The 17,124-nt window shown below is 42.9% G+C and overlaps 1 protein-coding gene across 2 annotated transcripts in view; it reads right to left on the reverse strand.

Moving 5' to 3' along the window:
- Positions 1-17,124, reverse strand: part of DPP6 (dipeptidyl peptidase like 6) — a 508,150-nt gene that overhangs the window by 87,599 nt on the left and 403,427 nt on the right. For both annotated transcript variants that reach the window (XM_060280914.1, XM_035129463.2), the window contains exon 6: positions 13,489-13,541. In XM_060280914.1, coding sequence (XP_060136897.1) covers positions 13,489-13,541 — 53 coding nt within the window. The remainder of the gene's footprint in view (positions 1-13,488; positions 13,542-17,124) is intronic.

Genomic DNA, 17,124 nt, shown 5'->3' on the forward strand with positions numbered 1-17,124 from the left:
TAAAGATATTGATCTAGACTCCACTTTTAAATGGGACTCCTGGTGGTCTCCCATTCATATCTATCTATCTTTAGTTAATTCCCCCCCTTCTATAGCCACTAGAACCATGTTAGCAACGGAGGGGAGAGACTCCATCAGGCAAGGCCTCTTTCCACCTGCCTTGCCCCATCCCCTCCAGCCCTGGGACTCCTCATAAGGAAGCTGTGCCTGGGGGAAGAACTGTGAGGGGAGAGACTCCATCAGGCAAGGCCTCTTTCCACCTGCCTTGCCCCATCCCCTCCGGCCCTGGGACTCCTCATAAGGAAGCTGTGCCTGGGGGAAGAACTGTGAGGGGAGAGACTCCATCAGGCAAGGCCTCTTTCCACCTGCCTTGCCTCGCCCCCTCCAGTCTCTATTTTTCAATTTGTATGGTATTGTTTTATGCACTGTGGCTTGCTGTTGTTTTATTGATTATTGTTTTGAAATTATTTATTGTAAATGTTAAGAGTGGGTTTCTGTTTAATTTTCATATGCTGATATTATTCTATACTATTGTAATGATTGTTGTAATGATTGTTGAACGTTACATTATTTGATTGCTTATTTTAAAGCTATGTTTTATTATCATATTTTTGTATTGCATTAGATTGTTATAAGGTTGTTTTGTATTTCATTAGATTCTGTTTCTTCAGCTTGTAAACCGCTTTGAGTATTGTATGATAGAAAGGCGGTATACAAATTAAAAGTGATGATGATGATAAACAAAAAAAAATGCACAAATTTGCAGTGAATTTGCCTTTCATTAATATGGCATTTTAGGTCCTTAGGAGTCCTGCTAGTTACATTTTACAGCAGGTCTGAAAAAACTGTGCACAAGAGAACAAAGTATTGGTTTCTTTTATCTCTCTCTCTCTCTCTCTCTCTGTGTGTGTGTGTGTGTTTTAAATCTCTCCCCCATTCTCAGCATCCCTGGGTAGGACAGACATCTAACAAAATAACTAAATAAAGCATGCTAATATCCAGCCATTGGTGACCTCTGACCAGTGATGTTGGCAAGTTTCAGAGTTGGGTTGATGAAAAGAACCACCCTCAACAAGTGTTTCATGGTTTTGAATTCAGAATCCCTTTGAATTTTGGCTAGGTGTGCTGAAATGCTTGCGGCGTTCCAACCTGCTTCTGTTCCTCCCCTTTCCCCGAAATGACTGGGAACGGGAATGATGCTCTTTAGGCCTTAAAAGCCTTTAGGCTCAAAGCCTTATGAACAGGGTATTTCCATGGCAAAGTCTCCTTTGTAAGGACCCATATTTTATTTTTTTATTTTTATTTTTATTTTATTCCACTTTTATTTTTTCTAAAAAAGGTGAACAACTCTGGGAAATTGGGGGGGGGGCAGAAGGTGATCTCGCCTAGGGTGCAAAAAACCCTAGCTCCGACCCTATCCGCAAGATGCTATTAGAATAAAAAATATATTAAATATATTTCGTATGATAACAGATTTTTTGTTTTGGCCGCTTCCTGCATGAGCAGAGTCTAGCGCAAAACTAGAATTAGATAGAGGCAGTAGTTCTGCTGTATGCCGTTAGGTGGCGCTTTACAAACACTACTGTTTTGCAAAGAGGCAGTGCGCGCATTCTACTAACGCTCACCTCCCCAAGATGCTTTGCGCGCGTCGGCTTCATTTGTGCGTTACTGCACAGGTACCCTGTCTTTTTTATTTTAGGATTAGGAATTAATGGGGGTCCTTGTCACAATAGCGGCTCGATGAGGGGTCCTCGAGAAAATTTTGTTGGGAACCCCTGCTCTAAAACATTGCAAGATGGCATAGAAATGCAAAAGTGGCTACCATTGCCAAGATTGGCTTCTTGGTTTTTAAGCAGCCATATCAAGCTTTGAACCCATAGGAGTCTTGAACTAAACTGAAATATGCCAGGTGGGAGTTTGCACCACCTGCAGGGAAACAGGTCACATGAGCCTAGGACAGGTCAGGTGACACTCCTTGGCCTCTTTAAAACCTTCCAGTTCTGAGCCCTGAGGAGTCTTAAGCTTCTTCGCCGAAGAATTGATGCTTTTGAATTATGGTGCTGGAGGAGACTCTTGAGAGTCCCATGGACTGCAAGAAGATCAAACCTATCAATTCTGAAGGAAATCAGCCCTGAGTGCTCACTGGAAGGACAGATCCTGAAGCTGAGGCTCCAATACTTTGGCCACCTCATGAGAAGAGAAGACTCCCTGGAAAAGACCTTGATGTTGGGAAAGATGGAGGGCGCTAGGAGAAGGGGACGACAGAGGACGAGATGGTTGGACAGTGTTCTCGAAGCTACGAACATGAGTTTGACCAAACTGAGGGAGGCAGTGGAAGACAGGAGTGCCTGGCGTGCTATGGTCCATGGGGTCACGAAGAGTCGGACACGACTAAACGACTAAACAACAACAATGAAGACAACTGCCTCTGCTTTGCAGTCTCTCCATTGGAACTGGGGATGAAATGAAATGTCCCAATATAATGGCCAAAAGAAGGAGGGCAGTATAGAAACAAATTAATGTTAGTAGCAGGCTGATGAGTGTTGAGAAAAAACATAAGCTTCCAGAAGGCACCAAGACACTTTGACAGAAAGAAAAGGCCTTGTTAAAAATAAAATAAATAAAATACATGATTTGTTTACTTCAACACTTGCAAATGAGGAAAGGAGAGAAATGACAGGATGAGAAACACTTCCTAGCACACACACAGAAGTACAAGGAGAAAGAAAAAACACAGGAAACTGTAGAGCTTACCTGAATGGATAATCAAAAAAAACCCACACTCTGTGGCTCAGAGAATGAATGGCATTCTGAATTCTAACAGAGGGTTTCATAACTGGGAGAAAATCTCCCTGACAGGATGATATGCTCCCTGTATAACTTGAACTTTGATACAAAACGTGCAACTATTAGTATGTAAAAAAGGTAAAATTCCCTCTGTGTTTGTTTAGGCAAGACATGGGTTCCTAAGAATGTAAGGAGAGCCCTGCTGCCTCAGCCCAAAGGCCTATGTAACCCAGCATCCTGTTCTTGCAATGTCCAACCAGATGCCTACAGGAAACCCACAAGCAACACCTGAGGAGAGCAGTGCTCTTTCCTGGCTCCTTTTTGGACAGAGATGACTTGGCTGTGGTTCTAAAGCAGCTGCATTGACTGCCCATTTATTTCCAGGTCCAATTCAAGGTGCTCATGTTAGTGTTTAAAGCCCAAGTTGACTTAGGTTCCAAATATGTGAAAGATCTCCTCCTTCCCTACAGACCCTACCGGGTGTTAAGATCAGCACTTGGTAGTTCTTCCATCCCCAGAAAATTGGGGTGGGGGCAGGGTGGGATAACAGGAATGGGTGTTCCCTATGGCAACCCTTAAGTTGTGGAGTTCCCTCCCCACGAGTTGTGTCTAGCTCAGGCTTTTTCAACCTCAGCCCTCCAGATGTTTTTGGCTTACAACTCCCATGATCCCCAGCTAGCAGGAACAGTAATCAGGGATGGTGGGAACTGTAGTCTCAAAACATCTGGGGGGCCAAGGTTGAGGAAGCCTGGTCTAGCTTCTTCATTATACTGCTTTCCATGAATGCTGAAGATGCACCTCTTAACGACAACAACAACTTGATGAAGATAATGAAATAAGCCAGTGTCAGTCACAGAATAGCTGCAGTGGAACAGTCTTCCAGAGGTAAAAGAGAATTTTAGACCACAGCAATGTTTTCATAATGCAAGTTCACTCAGGATCATAGAGGGTTTGTGGCCATTTTTGCTTCTTTCATGATGGTATTGATGCGTCGGTCAAGGTGTCCTCAAACAGTATGCTGCCTGGTGTCCTAAAGCATGTACAAGCTTGCTATGTAACTTGCAAGGCTCAGATCACAGCAGGAGCCAGTGTTTGTCCACTGGGGATACTATGCTGGCAGCCTTCTATTCCTTGAAAAATTCTGGAAGCAATTTAAAAATCTGGCAAGGGCTGGTGAACAATAGGGAGTTACAGTAATCCAGTCTGGATGACACAGAATCATTGATCAAGGCTGCAAGTTTTGCAGCGTGGACAACTTTGGCATCCCAAAAATGTTCCGTAGACAAGAGATAAGATTCCCTTTCCTATAAGAGATGGTGGCATCATATTCCTCATTTGGCTTCTCTAAATCAGCTTCTGACTCAGCTGCTATAAGCTATGCCTTATCCACCAAAGGGAAGGCAAGAAGCTGAAAGCACCCAAATGATAAAATGAACAATTTAGAAGGAAAGTGCTCTAAGAGGCATTAAATATTGTACAGATTTTGCAGGCCACTTGGTTTTCTGGGCTTCATAGCCACATGCAGAGAGGGATCACTGTTATCCTCAGCAGCATGTTCTAACATTCAATTGCTGCAGGAATAACTGGAAATCCATGGGTGGGTGGGGTTGCCTATTGAGTTTAGATGGGCTTTGTCAACAATGCCAGATTTGTGAGATACAGATGAATTTTGGCTACTACTGAGAGGAAGTGGCCTCTCTGACACTTTTGTGTTTTGTGGAACACAAAAAGATATCAGGACCAAACTGGTATAAAAGGATTGTCTTGCAAAGAACTATTGCCAATAAATTTCTGCACAAACCTTAACTAGCATGGAGCTGGAGATTCCGAATCTAAGCTTTACTACTTCGAATTTAATTGTCCGGAAGCATAGCAGCAAATCAAACATTCAAAAGGCAGCAGAGAAAATGCATCGCTGGGTAACTCCAATAGGGTGCAGCCAGATGAACATAAAAAGATGTGTGGTTTTTTTGTGCAAGACTGAAGATGGAGGTGGCTGAGTCGGCACCATATTCCTTAATCTGTCACTGTTTGTGCTCCAGTTTCTTTCTTTCTTTCTAGTACTGAAGATTGCGCCTCATTAAATAAATGATGGCTCTGCATAATTAGCCTGGAGTGCCTCTTCCTAATTATTCTTACCTTCCTTCTTCATTAACAGAGTAATTTAAAAAGGAAAGGAAAGATTGGGTTAAAACGGTGCATAGAAAGCTGCCTTCTACAGCTAGTAACATCTAGTAACAGTGTCTGCCTACACTGACCGGCAGCAGCTCTTCAGAGTTTCAGAAAAGGAGACTATCCCAGATGTACCTGGAGTTGAATAAAGCTGGAAGCTTTTGTATGTGAAGAACATAAGTGCATTATTTGTTTCTTTATTCACCTTCATGTTATTATTCTGTCATCCACATTTAGTTGTTGGCATCCGTCTGTCTCGGGAGACAATGGAGGAATGTGCCTTCAGGGGTGAAGTCCAAGCACTGGAGAATTACAGTGCCTGCTGTAGCTGTAGAGACCAATATGGGAGAGACATGTTTTGTTGCAGCTGGGACACATTTCGCAGTGCTCTGATAGAAATACATTGTCTGGAGGCCCCGTATAATCCTGTCCTTTCGGCTCTGCTGAAATATAATGGATTCAGCAATGAACGAATGCAAAGAAGTCTGATAGACTTTGTGTCTACTGTGGTCTTTCTGTGCACCTTTAATTCACCACATTATAAAGATCACTTGTTAAATATAAGACCATGGCAAAGGAAGCGAGAGTGCCTGACAACTTTCCTAAATCTTCCGGGCTCCATTTGCACTCTGGATACATCTGTAGCCACCTCTCTGGTTTGCCTCGCCTGCTTCTGTCATCCGGAGTTCTCTGCTTTGCATGCAATTCCTTATTGATTACTTTGGTGCTTTTATTCTGCATTGTGGAGTTGCGTTATTTTGTTAAACTGGCTGTTTTGCCCCATTTACAGTATTATTGAATGCTGTTGCCTCCCCATAAGACTACTGAAGTTGAGGGGTATTCATCACAGAAACCATCGGAGCCAACTTTGGGGTCCCTTTGGCCCCTCCAATAAAATATTTGAGGGGTCTGCCCCCAAAGTTGATGGGCATTGCTATTCAAATGGTATGGATGAGCCCCGGCACACAACTGATTATGTGGAGTGGGGCTTACCCGCCCCCTCTTTTATTTGGCATCCCTGACAAAAATGATGAATGCTGATTTGTTTGCAAGCAGGCTAGTTATCTTTTGCTCCAGAGAGCAAGACTAGAACCATTTGTAGGGAAGTACAAACTGTTGATTGCATGGGAAGTGATGAGCTTTCTTCGGCAGGAGGAATTTAACTGGCACTATGGACAGGGGTTCGATTGAAGGGCCTCTAAGGTCCCTTTCAACTCTACGATTCTATAGCAACAAGTCTTCTTCTTCTTCTTCTTCTTCTTCTTCTTCTTCTTCTTCTTCTTCTTCTTCTTCTTCTTCTTCTTCTTCTTCTTCCTGCTGTATTCACATGGCACAGAGTAACCACTCCACCAGAAAAGAATGTATTGAAAAGGAGGTGGGTTTTCATCCGGTTATGTGCCAGAGTCTGTTAATTGGCACTGAGTCACTTGGCCTTCAGGATGCTTGCAAGAGGCTGGATGGGAAATGGGGAAGTGATCAGGGCTTTCTACCCTCTTCAGTACCATTTTATAATGCCAGCAGAAGAACATCATGATAACCTGCCACATTAAAAAGAAAATGAATCACAGGATTCTGCACAACACCATTATGACGGAGTAAAGCTGAATGCATTTTGTAATGCTCTCAGTGGAAAGACTGTTTGCATATGAAATAATGCATATTAAATTAAATAAAATAAATAAATAAATAATAATAATAATAAGGTATGCAGTCTGCCATGCAGTCAAACAGAGAGTTACACAAGGATTCTTGTCCTAAAATGTAGATTCTCATAACTCAGAAGCAGAGCACAGGGTAGCACAATTGGAACCTGGCTTTAAGAAGAACACCACATTAACCATTTTGTATGAATTACTTTGTAGAGCAGCAAGACAGGAGCCCAAGTTACAGAAATAAGAGAACCCACTAGATGGCAGCCTACTGCAGCATGAACTTGATCTACAATTTTATGGACTGAAAGGGGGGAAAGCAAATGAGAAGATGGACACGGGCATCTGGAGGTTTTTTTTTGTTTTTGGCTGTGCGAATAAGCCCTGAATTTGAACACCCACCGCTGAAAACAAGGACATTAATGGACTATCCCTTTGGAAAATAAGAATAATAAGAGGTGTTCTTCTGGATAATGGTGGCTCGAACCTTAAAGTTCCACTCAAATGGCTGGAAAGCTCTCAGAGATAATATGAATGATAGGGTTTGCAGATAGAGGCACAGCCAGCAAAAAGGCATCAGAGCTCTATGATGTGTGATAGGGAAGACAGTTAAAATCGTGTTTATGGAAGACAATCTTACTCGGCTATGAGTGATCACCAAAGACGAAGAAGAGGAGTGGATATTTGGTTCTCTAGCAGCATAAATAAACTGCATAATGGCTTAGATTAACATACCTTAACCATTTATCAAAATTATTTAATAAAATGAAACAAGCTAAACTGATTCTAGAAATGTGAAAGGCAGTTTGCAGCACACAGCATTTTCTTCAGATTTTTTAAAATCCCTATATCTTCAAGCGAGGGACTGTAGCTCAATGGCAAAATACATGATTTGAGTGCAGAAGCTTCCGGGCATCAACGATTTAAAAGACCAGTTTGGAAGTGATGGGAAAGACCTCTGCAAAAGTTTACAGAGCAGGGATAGCCAACACGGTTGGACCCCATCTCCCATCAGCACCAACCAGTATGGTCAATGGTTGAACAATGCAGGAGATGGAGTCCAAGAATGCCTGGACTTTAGACTGGCCAGCCCTGGCACAGAGACTCACTGCAACACTGAACTAGACAGACAGACAGTCTGACCTGGAATAAGGCAGTTTTCTATGGGTGATATTCAACATTAGTTACATGTAGTTACATGTAGAGTAGTCCCATTGGAACCAATAGGTTTAAGCCATTTTGACCCATTGGTATCAACACTGGCGGAGCAAGCCCAGATGGTACCTGGGGCAGATTTTTTTTTGTCCCCCCTGGGACCAGGGGTAGTGCCTGTGTGACACCCCTGTACGGACTGTGCATGTGTGGCATCCCGTGCGTGCGCAGTGCATATGGGCTACCACACATGCACAGTCCATACAGGCTGTTGCTCACATGCGGCGGCCGGCCTTACAGGGGCAGCCGCACGCGAATGGCTTGGGAGTCATGGTGGCGCGTGCGCCGAGTGTCACCCCCCTCCAGGGTGGCACCCAACACACACCCTTGCTACGCCCCTGGGTGTCAATAGGTCTACTGTGAGGATGACTTAGCAGGATGACATCCTATGTTCCTAAGCGCAAATTATAAACTAACAATGGTAGGTGAGATGAACCAACTCAAGCAACACAACTGGGAACATCTAAATATGAAGAAAGTTAAGCTCTGAATTGTTTTTATATATATATATAAAACCCCAGCTTCTTTCAACCTTCTTCCTCCCTCATTCCCACCACCACCGTGCAGGGAGGTTTGGAAGGAAACCTGCAACATATAGTTCTTGCAGCCTACGCCCGCAAGGTACACATAGCTGCCAAGTTATCCCTTTTTTTCAGGGATTTTCCATTATGCTGAATAGGCTTCCTCGCGAGAAAAGAGAAAACTTGGCAGCTATGAAGGTACATGAGCATATTTATTTATTATTGTAACATAATGACCGTTGCTAACCACACAAACAGAAGAATGGGTTTATCACATGATTCTGCTGATTGTGTCAACCAGCCCTTGAGATGGACAGCAGAGTGAGAAGGGAATGGAGAGGCTGTAATGGCAGGTGAGGTTGAGTCAAATTGTGGCGAGGGATATGGGGCCCAATGCCACGACCATATCAGCAAGTGGCAGCCATGAAAGAAATAATAATAATGATGATGATGATGATGATGATGTTATTTGTACCCCGCCCACTCTGGGCAGGCTGAAAAAGCAGGTTTTCCTCTCAAGGAGAGCCTGGGTTGTGGGAGGGTTAACAAGACAGCTCCCGGGTTGTAGGCGGATCTGTTGGGTTGGCCACAAGAGTGATAGGGGGATTTGCAGTTGCTGGGGAAATTGGGATGTTGCAATTTGTTGATTGACAGCCATAGCCAGTTAATATTGTTGCATGCAGCTTTCGGTTTCACCTTGCTCCTTGCAACGGATCTCCCTCCCTCCCTCCCTCCCTCCCTCCCTCCCTCCCTCCCTCCCTCCCTCCCTCCCTATATTTAGGGGTTCTTCGTCCTTGACATTGCTATGCCTGTCATGGGGTCGCCTGTTTTGGAGCAGGGGCCTGGTAGGAATTTTGCCCACTTGGCTGATTGGCTGGTGCCTTGTGGTTTTTGCCTACTGTGTAGCAAATAGTCACAACTTGTAAGGTTGTGGTTAGGCATTGGTTCAAATTGGATGGTGGAGGGGTAAGGATTTGGTTGAGCCTGCCCCTCGAAATTGCTGCTGCTTATAGGGGTATTCCGTTAAAGGAATCCTGGGGCTCCACATGTTTGTCCGTATCCCCAGTGGGAGCCAGGGCCGCGCATGAGCCTTGGGAAGCGTCCAAGGGAGAGAGGTGAAGGGCATGACTCCCAGCTCAGACCTCTCTCAGGGGGTGCTCACCTATTCTGACTTCCCTAGTACGCTAGCGGGAGTCTGATCTGTCCCAGGTGGGGGACAGAATGCAGGAACCAATGCCTAAGCAACCACTCACATTAATGTATTTAAATAAAGTTGTGGCCAAATTAATGCCCAAAACCTTGAACTTAAATTCCTGTGTGAAGTGTGAGGTTTTTGTTTGGGATGTCTTGGTGCCTCAACACGCAATCCAGATTACCGTATATAGACTTCTAACCATATCAGCCTGCAGCAAAATCATTGTAAGGATCCACTGGAATGTGAAGGATCAAACTATGGCTTGGCAAAACCCTCTGCAAAGCAGCAGATGCAAACAACACAACTAGACATAATGTCACTTCCAAACTTTCATTTTGCTGTTTTGACTGATAGCCGTTGAAAGAGCTATCCTAACCTTGCAGAAGTGAATATTTTTACCCTTCCCTATATTAAAAGGTCTCAGGGGCAGGTTACAATACCTCAAATAGCAACAACACTCCATTTTTAAAAATGAAATGAAATGAAATAAAAGGAAAATGCAAATTTAATATGAAACCCACCTACCAGTGGGTTAACTTTTCATAAATGTCTGGGCAGAAAGTCTTAGCTTTGTGCAAGAATGTAAAATAAAGTTGGCACCTAGCATATTTCCAGGGAAAGCATTCCATAATTTGGGTGTTTTGCCTGAAGAACAGTCCTCACTTTCCTGATCGATCATCTTCACTGGGACACCCCACAAAGGTGGAGGGGCTCACTCCATCTACGGACCAACCCATGCTTACAAAACGTCTTTTGATGAAGAATACAATAGAAATCCAGGGAAAACAGATCTGATCTAACAACAGATCAGTGAGTTGCAGTGTGCAGTGAACTACAGCTCTGATATAAAAAGCCCTCACAGCAGGGAAGAATAGGCTGCTGTTTGAAATGTTGAATCTAATTTACTGTATGTCAGTCACAAAGAATTAGATTTCTCCTTTTTTTAAAAACAAACAAACCAACCAACAACTACTGAAATCAATCTCTCTCCCTCCCTCCCTCCCTCCCTCTCTCTCTCTCTCTCTCTCTCTCTCTCTCTCTCTCTCTCTCTCTCTCTCTCTCTCTCTTTCTGGACAAGGATTCCCATTTGCTGAACTTTGCAATCAGTAACCAACAAGTAATCATTGTGCTGCCATATAACAGGGAAACCAACAAGTAAGTCTTAACTGCACTGGTTATTTGCTTGTGGATCGAATTCAAGGTGCTGACTTCTATTGGTGCTGACCTTTAAAGCCCTAAACAGCCTCGACCCAGTATACCTGAAGGAGCGTCTGCACCCCCATCGTTCAACCCAGACACGGAGGTCCAGTGCCCTGGGCCTTCTGCAGTTCTCTCACTGTGAGAAGCCAAGTTACAGGGAACCAGGCAGAGGGTCTTCTCGGTAGTGGCACCCGCCCTGTGGAACGCCCTCCCATCAGATGTCAAAGAAATTAACAATGTCTGACGTTTAGAAGACATCTGAAGGGAGCCCTGTTTAGGGAAGTTTTTAATAACTGATGTTTTAATGTATTTTTAATCTTTTGTTGGAAGCTGCCCAGAGTGGCTGGGTATGTATGTATGTATGTATGTATGTATGTATGTATGTATGCATGAATAAATTATTATTATTATTATTATTATTATTATTATTATTATTAGCTTTGAAGACCTAAACAGCTTGGAACCATATAGCACCAATGTGCTAAAAATCTGCTAGGGAGGTTTTTCTACAAGTCAATGAGAGATAGAGAGTGCCTTCTCTGAGATATAGCGTCAAAACTGTGGATCACCTTACCCTTTGTTATCATTGGCTATTTTAGTTGTTTAGCCATTCCTGTTGTGATTTACTGCCTTTTAAAGATGCTCTGATTATGTTTTATGGTGATAATGACTTTTTTTGTCGTATTTTGTATACCACCCTGATGTTTTAAATATTTATTTAGTCATACCTTGGTTTAAGTACACCTCAGTTTGAGTATTTTTAGTTTAAGTACTCCGCGGACCTGTCTGGAACGGATTAATCCACTTTCCATTACTTTCAATGGGAAAGTTCGCTTCAGGTTAAGTACGCTTCAGGTTAAGTACGGACTTCTGGAACCAATTACACTCATACCTCGGGTTAAGTACGCTTCAGGTTGTGTACTCCGCGGACCCGTCTGGAACGGATTAATCCATTACTTTCAATGGGAAAGTTTGCTTCAGGTTAAGTACGCTTCAGTTTAAGTACTCCAAGGACCGTCTGGAACGGATTAATCCACTTTCCATTACTTTCAATGGGAAAGTTCGCTTCAGTTTAAGTACGCTTCAGGTTAAGTACAGACTTGCAGAACCAATTGTGTTTGTAAACCGAGGTACCACTGTATATGCATTTATAGCTCATCCTTTGCTATGCTGTCTCAGGGCTGGTGACGTACGGCTAAAAACAAGTAAGCCAAGTAGTGCAGAAGAACACTAATCCATCAATTAGGTCAAATCAACCACACAGCAAGTAAGACGCACGAGCAACAATGCAGAGGGATTGATGCTCTAAACCAGGCACCCCCAAACTTTGGCCCTCCAGATGTTTTGGACTACAATTCCCATCATCCCTGACCACTGGTCCCTGTTAGCTAGGGATCATGAGAGTTGTAGGCCAAAACATCTGGAGGGCCGCAGTTTGGGGATGCCTGCTCTAAACCCATCCTTCAACCAAAAGCCCAATACAAAAAGGTGCATCGTGGCCCACCAACAAAATGTTTGCATTGGTGGGGCCAACACAGAAAAGGTCCTTCCATGCCGCATTGCATGGTACTTTTAAGGTCTACCTTAAAGGTGTACCTTTAGGTGTTTTGGGGTAAAAGCCAACAAAGGGTGGTTTAGAAATATTTTAATAAAGTAGATAATAAGTAGAACTAAAACTATAGTTTCAAGGTTGGTGCTCACGCAAACAGAAGGATTGAATCAGATGCGCAAATGATTCAGTGTGTGTCCACGCTGCAAGCTAATTGTTCTAAATTCATACCATTTTGAAAGGCTTTTCTGGGATGTGATAAGCCTCTGGACATCTGTTTTCAGAAAGAAATCTCTTTCCACTAGCTGCACCCGCCCCAAATCATATTACTATGTGATCCTGTTGTTATAGCCCCTGTGCAAATCAAAAACAGGTCAGTAACCAATGCACGAGGTGGCGTTTCACCTAAGATGTTATTCTGTGGCAACACATCAGCTAGTGGAATTGTGTAGCTGCATCGTGAGACACACTCTTAGCAAAGCAGGCATGTGCAGAGAGGAAGTGCAGAAGATCAGGCCCAACAAACGACTGGACATTTAAGTTCAAAAGGATATGAATCATTCTTTCACGCCAATTGAATGCTGCAACATGAGAATGACCCAGACCTTTGTTCCAAAACTTCAGAGCAGCCAAAAGGAAGCGTTTCTTCACAAAACACATAATTAATTTGTGGAATTTGCTTCCAAAAGAAGATGTGATAATGGCCTTTAGCTTGGATAGCTTTGAAAGGGTAATAGACAAATTCACGGAGGATAAGGCTATTCACAACAGTTGGTCACGATGGCTATATGCAACCGCTGGAATTGGAGGCACTGAATACAGTTGCTGGGAATAACAGCAGGAGAGAATTAATGTGCTTGGGTCTTGCATGTGGGCTTCCAACAGGAGGGCATGATGTTGGAGTAGACCTTTGGTCTGATCCAGTAGGGTTCTCTCTCACTATTCTAAAATGAAGGATGAAGGAGGGGACGTGGGTGGAGCTGGCACCAGTGCAACACTTTGCTGCTCACTACTGAATCATGCTGTTCAACGTTAAGATTCACTGTGTTCCCTTTTCAAGTAAAGGCCCTTATTCCCTTATAGGCTCTGCCAGTGTGGAATGGTTAAAGCACTGGGACACAAGCCCACACTGCTTAGGACGGTTTGCTTCCCAGCAGCTTTCCTAATCTGCAGAAACCCCAGGTAACACATCATATCACTTACCCATCGGGCAGTTTTCGGAGGACATAAAAAGCTGTATACGAATGCTGATACGTCTGCAGAATGAAATTAAAGTGAGAGAGAAAAAGGGGATTAGTAATGTGAAGTGTCAAGATTCTGTTATCGCTTCAGGTCTAGCATGAGGAAATACCTGGTATTTGTTTTGTGCTTAATTGCATTTGCAAAGGGGGGGGAGGGGAGATATAAAAACCAATTTCGTTCTGTCATAGAGAGGGAGAGTCAATTAATTCACCTAGTGCGGCTGTGTATTCTTTCCACCTCACACCTTATTAGAACGTTTGGCAAGTCCCATCACTCCAGATGCTCTCTGTCATTGCTGTGGATACAGGGCCTTTGATTATGCTAGGGGCACATGCTCCCAGCAATAGCTAAATTTGGAACAAGCTTTAATGAGGACACCTTGGTCCACCAGAGGCAGGGTGCACAGCTATGACAGGCAAACAGTCCATCACTCTCTCCTATTCCACTGTAAATATGCCCAGGCATTACATCTGCTAGCACAGGAGAGAAAGCCACGGTGCCCTTTTCCAGCTGTGATGTGAGAGTTTATTGGCTTAAGCCTTGCTTCTGAACTGGAGGCTTGATCTCACTGTTTATTATCAGGGCTACCAACTTGGCAGCAAGTCAAAAAAGCAAAAACCCTTGACCCCAGGAACTGAATTCTGGGAGTCCTGCAAGGATGAAATAAAAATGAAAGGAAGCTGGGAAGGGGGGGGGGGAGTGTAAACCAGCAATGACAACCAGGTTGCTCATTCTTACTGAGTTATTGAGATGGAAGACAAGCCCTTCTAAGAGGCTTATTACTTTAAAAGAACTTTGTTGCTGTTTCTGCTGTTTCTTTTGTTTTTTAAGTACGGTATCTCTCTCACCCTTCCTCCCAAGGGAGCCCAGGCAGCAAAGAACAACAGAGTAAAAGCAATACAATTAAAAACTGAACAAAACATATCTAAACCATTTTAAAAAACAATTAAGAACATCTACAAACATTAAGAACATCTACAAACATTTTTAGATTACCAACAACCAAATCTATTGTGGGTTTGATATTAGAGCATGTGTTACATTTTCAATATTGCTGTTCACTCAAAGAGCAAAAGGTTGTAATAGTCATGGTCATTTCCTCTCCCTGGGAATCTTAAGAACTGTAGTTTTGTGTAGAGGGGAATTCTCACCATCTTCCTTGATGGAAGCCATGGCTGTTAAAGGAAAGTCACACAGACATCAACTTCTTCCCCAGGCTCACCTGAAGATGTTGGGGATTGAACTTTTTGCATGCAAAGCAAATGTATCCATTGCTAAATGTCCTCTAATGGACATTGTTGCCCTGAGCAGACTTCCCACCGAGCTTCACTTCCTGGCTTGTAACTCTGGGCCATACATAATTAGGGCATATATCAGGGATTACCAACATGGTGTCGTCTAGACCACAGAATCATAGAATTGTAGAGTTGGAAGGGACTGTGAGAGTCATCAGCTATCTCTGGCACATGATTGTAGCTGATAAAATTCTATATGTAACACATTGGGAACAAGAAAATATAGCAATGGTTTGAACAGGAATGTCTAAAATTTACAAATTTGTAAGATGGAAGGCAGAATTCAAAAATGTTTGATTTATATGGTTTCCTTCTCTACCTATTGATTTTATCACTTAAAGTTGGATATTTGTAATGTTAGAAGACCTGTATCTCAAGATATTGTGCTTAAACAGTTTGTAGTGAATGTTATAGTGTTGCTTCTGCAAGGTTTATAACAATTTAAAACCCAAGAGGGCAAAGCACAAAGATGCTTGGGGAACAATTTATAATAGATTTTGCCTGCCTTTGGCTCAAGGCTGAGAGTTCTGCAGTTAAAGGTTGCTTCTCCTCAAATGTCCCAGTAAAATAATTTTGGCCAAGGGTACTCTCTGCTCTGCTAGTCCCAGAGGACAGAGTCCTTATATTAACAAATACAGACCTAAATGCCTGTGGCCTCCATCCCAATCCCTGAGCCAGGATGAAAAGCTAGTTTCATTTCACCTTCCTTCCCCTCCTCATTCCCCAGCCTGTCCTGAGAATGCACATTGAATTGGATTTGGAACAACAGGGAGCTAATTGCTTCCCTGTAAACGACTTCTCTGTAAGACATGCTAACGTACGTGCGGTGTGCACTAGTGAGAGCCTGTGGTAATGAAATACTCCTGCTTCTAATTGCCATGATGCATTTTCAATAGTCATTAACAACATTACTGAGCCATCTAAATTGTGGTGCTCAAAATGAGCCAGTTATATGTAGGCCTAACTGGGCAATCCAAACCAAATCTGTCCATATCTCCTCTTTCAAAGCCATCATTTAGAGAAGAACCCTTCTGATGTATAAACAAAATTGTGATGTACAGTTATAATATTTCTCTTCGCATTTGTATCCTGTCCTTGACAAGGGCCTTAGGCAGCCTTATTTTATCCTCACAAAAACCTCTATGAAAAAGAGTTGGGTGATTGCATCTTGCCAAAAGCCACCCACAGGGTTTAATGGCTGAGGGATTTAAACCAGAGATGGGGAATAGGGTGATGACTTTTTCATTTTTTTTCTCAAAAAATATTTCCTGTAGCACAAATGGATGAACTTTTGCCTATTAATGACTAAAATGAGGTATATTCCATTGAAATATTAAAAAAGGTTACGCACAAACCATTTTTAATTTTTTGTATGCCGCTTTACCATTCCATAAAATTGTATTAACAATTCTATATATATTTCGTATCAAATTTGGACACAACACCACATTCTACAATGGGGACTGTTCTTAGCAACATAGGGTATACAAATGTCACAACTGCGCAAGGTAAAAGCCCCCTTTTGGGACCTCAAAACTCAGCCAGCAGACCCTGCCGGACATGCTGGGGAAAGAACCTACAGGAGAGGTAGCAAAACATCATCCTCTAGCAGCGTCTATACTGTTACTGCAGCTAAAAAAAGCTTCCTTGTGTGTTTGATGACCCTATACAATGTTGTATATATGTGACTATAAAGCTTGTGTTCAATTTTATATCTGCTTACAGTGACTTCAAAAATGGTCAGAAAACTGATAAATAAAATTTTTAAAATCATTTTGTGCGTGAGGGTTTTTTTAAATCAAATCTCTTTGAAAGTAAGATTTTATCTAATCTTTAATGAAAGCTCATCAAATTATGATACAGGGAAATGAGGTTGTAAGAAAGTCATCACCCTAATGGGGAATCTGAGGTCTACCAGATGCTGTTGGATTTCAACTCCCATCATGGGAGCCAGCAGGGTCAATGGTCAGCGACAAGGGGAGCTGGAGTCCAAAAATGTCTGGGGGGAGGTCACAAATCCCCCACTCCTAATTTAAAGCCAAACCTCTTCAACTGAAGCCCCAAAATTCAATTCATCCTGTTCCACTTCACCAGTTGTGGCTAACTTGTGGGTCTCCGTACCATGAGCCCATGAAGGCAACATTTTAGTGCACATCAGCAGCTGATGTATGGCAGAATTCCCCTTACCACTTGGAAGGAACATAAAGGCACTCAAGATAACTTGCAGTGGCAAGTTGTTGTTGTTGTTGTTGTTGTTGTTGTTGTTGTTGTTGCAGTCACCTGCAGCCTAGGCCTTAAATCT

The sequence above is a fragment of the Zootoca vivipara genome, chromosome 12 (genome assembly GCF_963506605.1).
Source record: "Zootoca vivipara chromosome 12, rZooViv1.1, whole genome shotgun sequence".
Classification (NCBI taxonomy): domain Eukaryota; kingdom Metazoa; phylum Chordata; class Lepidosauria; order Squamata; family Lacertidae; genus Zootoca; species Zootoca vivipara.